This window comes from Antedon mediterranea, chromosome 10 (genome assembly GCF_964355755.1).
Source record: "Antedon mediterranea chromosome 10, ecAntMedi1.1, whole genome shotgun sequence".
Classification (NCBI taxonomy): domain Eukaryota; kingdom Metazoa; phylum Echinodermata; class Crinoidea; order Comatulida; family Antedonidae; genus Antedon; species Antedon mediterranea.
The window spans coordinates 13,000,586-13,013,414 of record NC_092679.1 but is presented as its reverse complement, the minus strand read 5'-3'; the positions used below and the strand labels follow the sequence as shown (position 1 = coordinate 13,013,414).

The following is a 12,829-nucleotide window of genomic DNA, read 5'->3' as shown; positions in this document are numbered from 1 at the left end:
TTTTTTTGTTATTTATATTTAATTATTATCAGGATAATACGTAATATTCATTTTGAGGCAATAAACTATCCGATTTAATCTGCTTCTTTATGTTGGCTATAATTATATACTTTTGGTTTTTATTTGTCTAGGTAATACTCGGGTAACTGAGAATACCTAGTTATGTACTAGCCAGTCTGTGCGTCTTAACTGGTAAACAAAATGCGATTATGTGGTTTTTGTCTAGATTGGGTAGTTTTCACATGCGCCTTAAGCACTTTGGTGGAACAAATCTTACTACATTACACTTCATGTTGGTTAGTGAAAAGTGAAAACCGTTCAATGGTTCAATGGTGTGCTTGCTGCCATCAGACCAATACAGTGTTAATGTGCTGGTATCATAATCGACAGCGAAAGGTTGGATTAATCCGACATTCTGAATAACTGATGACAAAATGTGTGTTGTCACTGTAACTAATGTTTGTCATATATATTCCAGGAGGATCCTTGTTGACTACATATAACATCATTATTAAAAATATAAAAAAAACTTTACTTGAATATAACACCTAAATAAACAATAAGAATAACAAAATTATAACAAACTAATTATTATTCTATTAAACATTAATTATTGGGTTAAATTCTTTGCTGATTCTTAAATAAACGCATGAACAAATCCAAGACTTAAAAAGTTTTAAAAATATATTCTATGGTATTTTTTGTTGTTGAATGTCATATTGTAAAGATTTTAACTTAGTTAAGTATAATAATTATATTTTAGAGGGCCTGTATACCAGCTTGCCTGTGGGTTCGGCTAGAAGGGATACCCTCTCTAACTAAAGTGGAAATAAATAAATAAAAAGACAAAATCTAGAATTTAGAAAATTATTAAAAGCATTCACTCCACAGTTATTTTAACCGGTTTCTTGTAAGCATTGTTCAGTTCCACTATCGCAATTATTAAAATACTGTAGTTACGCCTTCGGTTTCTTTCACACCTGAAAATCACCTTTCAATATTTCGTCTTCATGACGCGCCTTACGCGACTCGTGACGTGCCAATATTTTTTATTCGATATGCGTACATTGTGTAAATGATTTAGGAAAAAATAATTTAATATCATATCTAGTTAACGATATATTTGATTAATTTACCATCACCAGTGTGTGAACGAATATCAAAAACCACAAGGATAATTTCAATGTTGTATATAAATTGTTAATATTTAATAATGTTAATAATACTCAATTCCGGAAAACATTGTTTAAAATAATAAATTATCAAATTGTGATGACATTAAGAATTAACAAAAATGTGATAAATAATTGTGATCTTATGTGATGACATGAAAGATAATATGGATGTGAATAAAAGTGGTGTTACCCCACAAAAGAGAATAAAATAAAACTTTCTTCCTAAATGTAGAAGCAGTCGGTGATACCCTTACTAATAAATACTAAAATATATTAATAAAATACCTTTAATTAAATGTGGAAGTGCAGAAAGAAAAAAACCAGACGAATTTCCAACCGGCCATTTTTTCACAATATGTTAATAAACATAAAATGTTCAATTACGTCGAAAAACTTCATTTTTGTACAATAGGAAAGCGTTATAATTTGTTATTTGTGAATTTTAAACCATAATTAGATTTATTATACAAGGTTTTTGATGCGAGTAGTTTAAAAACCCTATTTCTTTTTAAATTCTCTTATTTGTTTTTCGCGTTGTTGTTCTATTGTTCGGTTTTTGTGTGTGTGTTTGCTTGTCATCACTCTAGCGCTCAGAATTTTGATTCGAATGACTCCAAATTACTACAATACAATAAGGTCAAAACACATCATTCTCAAAAACGTCGGTTTTGTTTAACATTACAGTCTGGTGATCATGTTTTTGAACATCAGGTCATACCTAGAGCATGTAAAGGACATGCAGGTAGATACAGCATTCAATGATGGTGATGTTCTGTCTTTTGTGGAAACTTATTTGCGTAATGACCAGAAGCTTGGTGAGCTTGACAAAGATACTTATTTTGTTATCATAATAAGGCCTACTCTTTTTCCTCTTTTTGGAATTAATGGTGAATCTAACGCCAACAGCAAATCCTCATCACTCTCTCTTGGTTTTAAAAAGGTGGCTTCGGAGAGACCCACCCTAATTTCACATTTAGGCTCTACAGTTGTTTTACTGCTCGAAGCTTGGTTTTCTTGAGCGAATTGTTGTTTTTTTTTATTCGGCTGTTTGAATTCGAAGATGCCTCGTAAGGCCCTCAATTTCGACAGCTTGAGATTTTATTCTCGAAGCACCGCCGGACAAAGTCTGCTCAATCACTTTCTTCTGCTGTATTTCTTAACATCCTGTCCGTAATTTTGACTTGAAAAGAAACGAACTAGAGCGATGCCGTTATAGATGCAGCTTCTATTTGTTTTAGAAGATCCTCGTTCATTTTGATCAATCTATTAAAAGCAACAGTGAGTCATTGACATTTATGAATTGTCACAGCCCACGCTAACGTCAAAGGAAACTGCCTCCGGGCAATTTGTGCACCTTTTTTTCCACTTTTGTCAAATTTACCTTCATGACGCTTAATTAGAACTATAAGTGGGTATATGTCTTTCAATTGGCTTGCAGATCTCGCCTTTAGTTCAACTTTCTCATTATCAAAGCAAAGAAGAACAGTTAGTACCATCTCTTTGTCTTTTTTTACAACTACAGTAACCGTTCCCTTGACGCCATTTACCAAGCCATCTGCTGTGTCAACTTTATATGTCAGCATGAATCGTGATCCTTCAGCTAGAATCAACATTGTGTGCAATCCCGCTGTCTCCTAACATTCTTTAGAAGATGCAATATTCTGTACATTCACCAGCAGACCTGTGCTGTCACATTTGTCATCCGACGCGACGATACGAATTCGTTGTTCTTCAAGCGGTGCAAGACATTTCAGTTTTCTCTCATTTATTTCATCAACATCAAGATTTAGAAGCATAAACATGCAGGACATCTTCCGGATAGTTGTCGTCTTCTGCAGGTATCACTTGGGATTTTAGCACTTCAATATCATCGTCAGTTTGTTTGGCAACTCTAATTTGACAGATCATTTCGGCTAAAGCTTGATAATCTTTCTGTCGCATAACTTTATCCAACTCATGTAGTTTAAAGTGGTCTTTCCACAGTGAACCATTGAGTCTCTCCATTCTATCATGTACTTGAGCATAAATGTGTGACTGTTTCACAGGCGGTAGCTGGTAAAGGTCTCCTACAGCAAGAAAACAAACGTTGCCAAACAAAATATTGTCACCAGACTGACCTTTACTTTCCTCTAATGGCTTGTGACGAATGTTGAAAAGCAAATCGGAACCAATTATTAAAACTTCATCAATGATAACCAGTTGTAGGTTCTCAAGTCTAGATCGCAGGATGTTAACTTCTCAAACGTTAGTGGTTCACCTTCTTGTCCATATTTCTTGACTCTTAATAGCAAAGCAGAATGACTGTCATTCCTCCCACGTTAAAAGCTGCAACACCTGTTGGTGCTGTCAGGAGAACTGTCATATTTTGGCTTTATGATTCGTAAAAGCAACTTTCTGTTGTCTGAATGAATCAGTTTGATCACGTTCAACTTCAACACCCTCATTTACATCTTGCAAACAAATTAGCATTACACTGCATTCTCATGAATTGCTTGATCTATGAGCTCAAGGTCCGGTTTTCAATGAATTTTGCTCCATTATCACTAACTCGATGATAAACTGCATGATAATGAGATGCGAAATCTGGATAGTTGCCGATCAAGTCAGTCTCTTCATCTCGCCATAGCAAATACAACATAAGTTTTGCTCGATAAAAATTCATGGAATCTTTCTCGGAGTTTCATTTGCGAAGTTTTATCACAGCTTCGAACTTTCGCCTAAACATCATATTATTGCCATCTTTCAGTTTAATGCGTTTGAGCAACCTATCTCTGCTTGTGTTCTGCTCTACACCTGCACTGTTATCAAGCACAATTGGAACACTATCATCTGCTTCTTCTTTTTCAACAGAGGTCACTTAGTAATTTGCCGCAAATTCTGCTAGACAAAGATCGTTTCAAGTGTCAGGTCGGGAAACATATCTATCAATGATTTTCTTTAGAAAGATGTCCACATCTGTCATTTTTGCCTTAAGTTCTTTTATTGGTTTAAGTCATCGGTATATTCACGAAAAGTACCACGTGGAACTCTCAATGTGGTTGCCTTTTTGTGAAACCTTCAGCGAGTCCATGTTCTCTTCAATAATAGAAATAGTACTACGGCGGTAACTGCTCAAGTGGACCCAATTTAGCACCAGGGTAGCACAGTGATATAAGTCACTACTTTTAATATCGTTTCATATGTTAATACACTGCGCTCAAATGGACCTAATTTGGCGCCGGTGGAGCACAGTGATATAAATAGAAATAGAGTCACTTAATTTTAATATCTTTTCGTATTTTAATACACTGTGCTCAAGTGGACCCGATTTGGCGCCAGTGGAGCACAGTGATATAAAATAGAAATAAAGTCACTTAAGTTCCAATATCTGTTCGTATGTTAATACACTGTGCTCAAGTGGACCTAATTTGAAGTCACTTAAGTTTTAATATCTTTTCGTATGTTAATACACTGTGCTCAAGTGTACACAATTTGGCACCAGTGGAGCACAGTTATATAAAATAGAAATAAGTCGCTGAATGTTAATATATTTTCGTATGTTAACACACTGTGCTCCAGTTGACCCAATTAAGTTTCATTATATTTTTGTATGGGATTACCTGTGCTCCAGTGGATCCAATTTGGCGCCAGTGGTGGAGCACAGCGAAATAGACTAGGCAATCTATCATTTTTAGTGAAACAAATTGCAAACAGAGATTTTCCTTTTTTAAATGGTCACATATGATGTGGAAATTAAAATTTGAGCATCACACTTCTGTCACTCATCCCGATGATATGCAAATTAGCTTAAATATGCAAATTAGGGTGAAATTACAGGGTTATCGTATCTCCAAAACTACTAGTCCAAGATAGTTTATTTTTTCACTGATTTTTTTTCAAAATGTATATATTTATATTTGCTCTAATAAAATATTTTACGAAAAATGACTGGAAAGACTTTGTTTTAGATTCAAATGACTCCGATACAGGTTTCCTATATTGTCGGCATAGGACCGCTTTGTAATTCCCAAAATCAAGCCTTTGTCACGCATCTCGAAATTATGCTAATTAGTTGTACAAATTATATGAAATGTGAAATAAGGGGGTGAAATTACAGTCTTCCCATATCTCGAAAACCATTAATGCTAGACAATTTTTTCAAAGCCTTATTCAGAATGTACATATTTATATTCGCTCTAATAAACCATTTTACGAAAAAATTATCGAAAGTATGACATTTGAACCTCGACCCTATTTCTCAATATTTGCATATAATGCAACTAAAATGGATGCACAGACCTTGTTTTAGCCTCAAATGACTTGGATACAGGTTTTATATAACCATTATATGACCAAATAATCTAACCAGTAGCCATCAGCGCAAGCTCGGTGGTCTAGAGGTATGAACGCCAGGCTAGTGATCTGGAGGTCGTGGGTTCGAGTCCTACCCGAGAACTACTTGCGAATTCTTTCGCAAGTATTCTCAAATGTACTTAGTATAAAGTACAAATTACGTCAGAGTAGAGCAAAACATCTAATTACTCAACTCCTTGACGCAAAACTACAATTACAATCCATTATAGGACCGTTTAGTAATTCCAAAAGTTTCCGAAATTATGCAAATTAGTAGTACAAGTTATATGAAATATGCAAATTACATTGAATTGCCATATCTAAAAAAACCCTAATGACCGATAGAGTTATGGCAACTTTCACCTGTTGTACTACTAAGTTGCATATTTTCAAAGAAAGGTGTGATTTTGAGAATTACTAAACAATCCTATGCTGGCTTTTGTAACAAGATTTTATATATGTATGAAACGTCATGCGTGACAAAAACAAATATTATTATTAGGCCGAACCATTCAAAATATTTAAAATGATTTACTCATGTGAAAACAAAATTTAATTTTGACTAATATATAGCAATACTTTCTGATACACAATGCAAATACCAAACATATTAATATTTAATTAAAACAATTTTAAGATTTAGAAATACTGTAAATTTCAAAGTTATATTTTTGATTGAATTTAAAAACCACACTAGGACTGAAATATATAAATTGCATAATATTTGCGAAAGTTGAATATGACTTTTTAACCGCTGAAATTCCATGATTTAGGAGCAGTCTTTTTTCATTTTCAAAACTCCATTATACTTTAGGCCACTGTCATCATCTGTTGAAAAAATAGAAATGTGTTGAATGAGCAAAGTAGCATAAAACCTAATCATCATTATCACAAAATTATATTATTGCCTTGATTAGTTGATTTCATATTACGTAGAACTGGTTATTTCGTTATATTCAATGGTCAGCCCATTTTTAGCATTTAAGATTGTGGCACTTAAAAACAATACACTGTAGTGTAATTATTTCAGTTTTGAAGCAAAGTTAGGAAGCTCAGGTTTGACCAATCACAAGCGACAGTTCAGACAAGGCGTCGCTAGTGATTTGTCAAATTACTCGCATTGGACGTACATGACAGTGAGACCTTAGTGGGAAGTAAATAATGATATAAACTCACACAGCCAGTTGTTTTCACTAGTTCTGGCCGTCTTGAAGTCCGGCAAACTTTTTGTCAAAGAGTCCCAGGCGTCTTTACTGATAAACTGCCACGTTACACCATGATCTTTACTGCGCATGTAACTTCGCATGTCCATGTGAATGCCATAGATAAGTCCCGTGTGGTGGTCAGATCCAATGACATTGTGTAGGTTCATTGGTAGAGCTATTGAAGAATATTTATAATGAAATAGTATAGGGATATATTTTTCATTTTGACATAAGAAAAATATTAATATATGCAATTGTATGTGCCTATTTTTAAATCATTGTTTTGTGGGCGCTAAGCATTCAAGAAAGGATTAATGGAAAAAAGAAATGTAGGCCCTACGCCTAACCATTCATTGATAGTTATCTGCAAATCCAAAAATCTTTGGGAGAAAGTGTCAGTGTTGGGCCTAATACTTATCGATTTATCAAGTTAGAGATTCCTCTTGCTGTCCGTATCGATGTTTATGATGACCCGTGTCAGTTTGGGCTCTAAGTATGGAAGTTCTAAGTGTTTTGAAATATCAGATAGCCTCAGTGCTATTCTTTGAGGGACATTATAAAACAATCATCATTGTTTACCTTTCCAGCGTCCATCTGGTGGATTATCTTGTACATAGCAGGACGGAACAACCTTGTCTGATAGACGTCCAACTGCAGGGTTACAAGCAAAAATGACGTCATTATCCGGATCATCCAACTTCTTAGTTATGACAAAACCCTGGTCATAATAATCTGTCGAAATAATAAGAAAAACATCGACAAATTAAAGCAAACGCAATCCACAAGGCCTTATTCATCGATTAATTACATTGTTGAAGTCGTGTTGATGCTTCGAGAAATTGCTAAAATTTAATTGGATAGAAATCAAACCATGTTAAGATGATAAAATAGGAACGAGGAGTGCTCGGAGAGTGTATAATAACATTATTGTTTAGTCAGAATTTTAGGAGTTCTTGTCTTTTTTTATATAGGTTACGCGTCAGTGTTGACAAAGTAATTTGAGTTCATAAGCAACGGAACTTCTTGTGATATATTAGCTATACCGTCAGGACTCTTTATTCCAAACTTACCTGGAACTGGGCATTTACTAGGATCACGGACACACACAGTATGTTTTCCGTTTTCACATTTATGAGCACCAGCCAAGCAAGCATCGCACTGGCTAGATCCCCCATCATAATGGCAGACGCTTGTCTGAGATTCGGTCCATTTGCTGTACCTCATCACAGCTTCTTTTGCAGGTCCTAGTACTGGTTCTTGTGTACCCTTATTTGAAGAAATTACCGGTTCTGGTGTACCCTCATCTGAAGAAACTACTGGTTCTGGTGTTCCCTCACCTGAAGAAAAAAGACAATATTTATGTGCTACTTTATTACAAAATTGCAGTTTTATAACTGCTTTAAAGGTTTATTGTGGCGATCAAGTCTATGATAGTATGTAGTGTAGTCATTATCGAAAAACCAAGTGTCCAATCACAACGCAACAATTTGTATTTTATTGCATTTATCCGATAATTATCCAATTTGAATGAGATAATTATCGGTTAATTTTTCGGGAGCGGAATCCGTAAACCTCATTTCCACATGAACTTTATCGGTTAAGTTTGTCAGTTAATGTTTGGCTGCTGACAAACGGTCTAGTGCAGTACGTAAGAACCATGGATTTAGCGTACTGTATTCAAAATCTAACATATGATACTCGCAGATAGCTGGCAAGATAGCGGTGCAGTCCATTATGTCCCAGTCACCAAGATCAGTACTGACATCCCTGGTATCGTAGACATCTACAAAAGCCGCAGCTCCGCAGTCTTCAGTCACATTTGATAGCCATGATGTTTGGAAGCCATTTGATAAAAGACGCCGATGACCCGTTTGTCCACTTGAAAGTATCAGTGCCCTAGAACAAATACATTGTTATGATTGAAAAGTCGTAAGGAGTATAATAAACGGCATGTTATGTGATTAATAATAGACTTGCCCTTTCGAAGTTACGTCCCTTTTATCGTGTAGTTAGCGGTGGATTTAAGAGTTACGTGGAGTCTCTGAGCCATACTTACCCCCAACGTCTTTCAGCCCAATCCAGTATTTGTATGGCGAGAATGTTGGAACGAGGCCTCGAAGAAATTGCTGTTCAAACGTATCTTCAATCATGAATAATTGCGCATTGTCTGCTTCACAGGCCGCATTTGCTGCATCCCAAGTTTCGAGCGTGCCGTTGAACACTTTGTAACACGTTTCGTTGTAAGGCGTGTAACCAGACCGACATAAATCTAGAAGTACAGTATAAGAGTTATAGAGTAATTACAATCAGCCAATTCATGTTTGTAAGAATCATAGACACACTCTTTATTACAACGTAATATATCGATCACATGTAAATTGTTATCAACGAAAGTTAGTCGTGTATCTACAACTTCTCTATGTTAGAGGACAAATTGTCGATACTTTACCGATATTACCATCATAATAAACATAATTCAGATTTGATAAGAATGGCTTGATGTTGTGAAAGAAACATTGTCAATTTTGTAGGCGCCTTATGTTTAAAAACAGTTAAAAGAAGTTAAAATACGGCACATGTTCATTTCAACATGGTTAGAATATATGCAGACAATGTATATCTCTTTCAGATTAAACTGACACACTATCGTACACTTACCAACACCAACAACTGGTCTGTCCGAATACAAAATATGGTTAAGAATGTTTCGATGTTGCTAGAGCTTGGAAAATGTTAGATGAACGCTATTGAGACAAACACAGAGTCGTGGATAGTCTGTTGACGGATTTAGAGAATCTAAAGATGAAAGTAAGGACAAGATCAGCATTTCAGCCATAATTCGTTTGGTCCAACAAACCCTTCAAACATTTGGAACCAGAGCGGAAACCATTGGTTTATCTGGAGAGTTGAACAGCAAAATCATTCTGAGCCAAATAAAACAGAATTTACCAGAAGAACACAGAATAGCTTACTATAAAAGCGTTATGAACAACGACACCGGTCATATTTTCTCACTGGCTTGATTTAATGGCTATACAGCCAATTATTGTTACTTGAGAAAGCTACATCCGTGACTGAAACTGAACCATCAAGTCTCCAAATGCTGCTGTAGTTTCATCTGGAAAGGGTAACAGGTCAGACTACAATAGAAATAGCAAGTGTGCACTGCATTCCACCGCTAATACTCATTTTTTGAAGAGTTATAACAAGTTTAGAAGTTTGTCTCAAATAGAAAAATATGAAGTGATGAAAAAGAACATAATCTGTTTTAGATATGGTCACAGCAATTGCTCTGCTGGTAAACCTTCATATTATAGGAATTCCTGTCAGATTGCCGCACCTTGTGGAACCCCATCAGATGGTGAAGGTTAACCTTTACTTTACGGCTGTTTGTCCGGTCTTGTATGAAAGAAAGGATCAACTCAATTGCAATCCTTAACCATTTCAACCAGCGGATCCACCCATAGTTGTTGAGCGGGCTGGCATGGTCTCACAAGGGAGAAAGTAAATTACAAGTGACCTTATCTACTGTTATGGGGTACCTGAGATGTGGCAAAACCCGTCGTCTAGTGTGTATCTTATTGGATGGTGGCAACCAAGCGACACTTCTGAGATCAGGACTCATTCCACTTAGGCCCTACTATATTAATCAAGATGTTTATCAAAACATGATCTATGTCTGGTTGGTGGGAAGAAAATTACTAAGAAACTACGATTGCTGAATTGCTAAATTGAAGAAGTAAATGGTACATGGTCTGGTCCACTCGCTGTCACAGAAATAGAAGAACCCTGTGGAGATACTCCTATCAATCCTACCAAGAACAGCTTAAATAATACAGTCATCTAAATAAAATTGATTTACAAGTTGCTCCATCTCCAACTATTGATGTAATGCTCGGTATCGATAACACTTAATGATTTGGAAAGAGTACCTCCGGGGTGAATGTGTTAATGAACCTGTAGCCGTGAAATGTTCTTTTGGAAGGATTTTCTTAATGTGTCTGCAGTTGGACCAATGGAAGATTTTCTTGGCATTAAGACAATATGTTTAGAACCAAAGAAATGCAAATGCTCTGATCATTTACAAACCGCAATTTAATGTTGCCCTACGATTCCGAGAAAACGAACTTGGTAAAATCGCTGACATTAATAAAATGTTCCAGGCTATTAAAATCAGTTCTGATGATGCCCGCCTTCATTGATTTGTGTTTAGGGAAAATCGTAACCATCCAATTCAGGTGTACGAGTTGACGACTGTTACATTTGGTTACAAGCTAGCTATCGCCAACTGCGGCTATAGTGACATTGAGGCATGTAGTATCTGAGCATGCACCCGGTGATTAACTGTTTTAAAGAATTGTTACTGACCAGTATAAAATGAATGATTTAAATGAATCTGTTACTGATGCTAATGAGGCTGACAACTTAAAATCTAATCTAACCGAGACTCTTAAAAAAGGAAACTTCAATCTCAGGAAATGGCAATCCAACGTTAAGAATGTGTGTGACTGTGACGAATCAGAAGACGCCACTGTTGCAACAGCTTTGGGAACAAATTGGAACCTTGTGATCGACACTCTGAAGGTCAAAGAGGTAAAACCAATTCAAGGTCTAATCCCAACTAAACATAACATTCTGAAACAAACCGCTTTTTACTATGACGTATTTGGTATGCGTTCCGATATCCTTGTCCGACTGAAAACACTGTGGCAATTAAACATTGATTGGGATACACCACTTAACCAGAGAGGTGAACTTTTTCCTATTCTCAGTGAAATCAATAAAGATCTTGAAAGATAAAGTGACATAGAAATTCCAAGATGTCTTATTCCAGAGCCTTTTAGAGGAAAAGGCCATGACATGGGTATCGGAGTTTGGCTAAGAAGGTCATATTATGAGTCGACTAAAGCTTATTTGTCGTTAGTCCCCATAAAGAACTTCAAGCGATTCTGCTGCTATTAAGGTTGATGCTTACTGTAAAGAATTCTTTGAGAGTTGTAATAGTTTATTCAAAGATTTGGACAGACAGTATGACTGCAATCAGCTGGCTGAGAGATCAATCCGAATAATTATGTCTGGTCCTACGTTGCATACAGTGTAGGTGAGATCACTTCTTAAATTTACCCGATCAAAGATATTGCTTTTGTACCATCAGACCAGAACACTATAGATATTGTATCAAGAGGAGGAAATATTGAAGATATAAAGCAAGTCATCGATGGATCCTACGATCACCACCTATCTCTTGGCCTGAAACTCCAACTAATGTTCAATTAGCTCCTGAAGATGGAGTACAGAAGAAATTTCATTTTCGTAATGCTAAGACACTTGCGCTCAAAATAAAAGCTATACCTGAATTTCAAAGAATACGTGATCCCACCAGTTTTTCTTGTTGGCCAACATTTAAGATGTTAACAGCAAGAGTTTTGCCCTTGAAGCGTTTACCAAAGAACCAATGGTTGAGGAAGTTAACTTCACAAATTTTTGAGTGGCCTTCACCAAATGCATTGAAGGAAGCTGAGTTGCTTTGGATCCGACAGAGACAATCGGAAATAAATGTCGATGATTACAACATCATGAAGCTAGATTCAGTGTTCGATGAGAAAGATGGAGTGTACCGTGTTGGTGGACGGATTAAGAATGCACCACTGTCGTATTACATAAGACATCCTTACCTACTACCGAAGAGAAGCCATATCAGTTTGTTGATTGAGGATCGGCATAGAAACTCTTTTCATGGGGGCCATTTGAGAACTGCATCGGAGGTCAGAAAAAGTTTTTGATCATTGGGGATACCAACATCTCAAAAACAGTTGTACGGCAATCTACTATTTGTAGACAAAAGACACAAAACATTGAACAAATGTAAATATCTTTGTAATTCAGCTAAGGCTGCGATAATGATATTGAAATAAATGAAATGAAAAAAAAAAAAAAAGGAAGCCAATAGAGCAGAAGATGGCTGACCTACCCGACTTCCGAGTAAATCCATCCTCACTGCCATTTAGTTCCACACTCGTAGAATATCTACTTTTATGTGTATAAAAAAATTAATATGCCACACTAAGTAAGAAAAATGCTATTAATAATTTGAAAGGACAACTAGTTTTGAATGAA

At 36.0% G+C, this 12,829-nt stretch overlaps 1 protein-coding gene across 1 annotated transcript; it reads left to right on the top strand.

The window, feature by feature from the left end:
- The first annotated feature begins 12,120 nt into the window (after positions 1 to 12,120).
- On the top strand, positions 12,121 to 12,495 carry LOC140061244 (uncharacterized). The gene has a single exon (XM_072107753.1). It carries the CDS (start codon positions 12,121 to 12,123, stop codon positions 12,493 to 12,495), a length of 375 nt encoding a protein of 124 aa, XP_071963854.1.
- Positions 12,496 to 12,829: the final 334 nt, after the last annotated feature.

Bases quoted from the DNA above. Each gene is read 5' to 3' on its own strand.
- LOC140061244 (XM_072107753.1), top strand. From the start codon at position 12,121: ATGTTAACAGCAAGAGTTTTGCCCTTGAAGCGTTTACCAAAGAACCAA.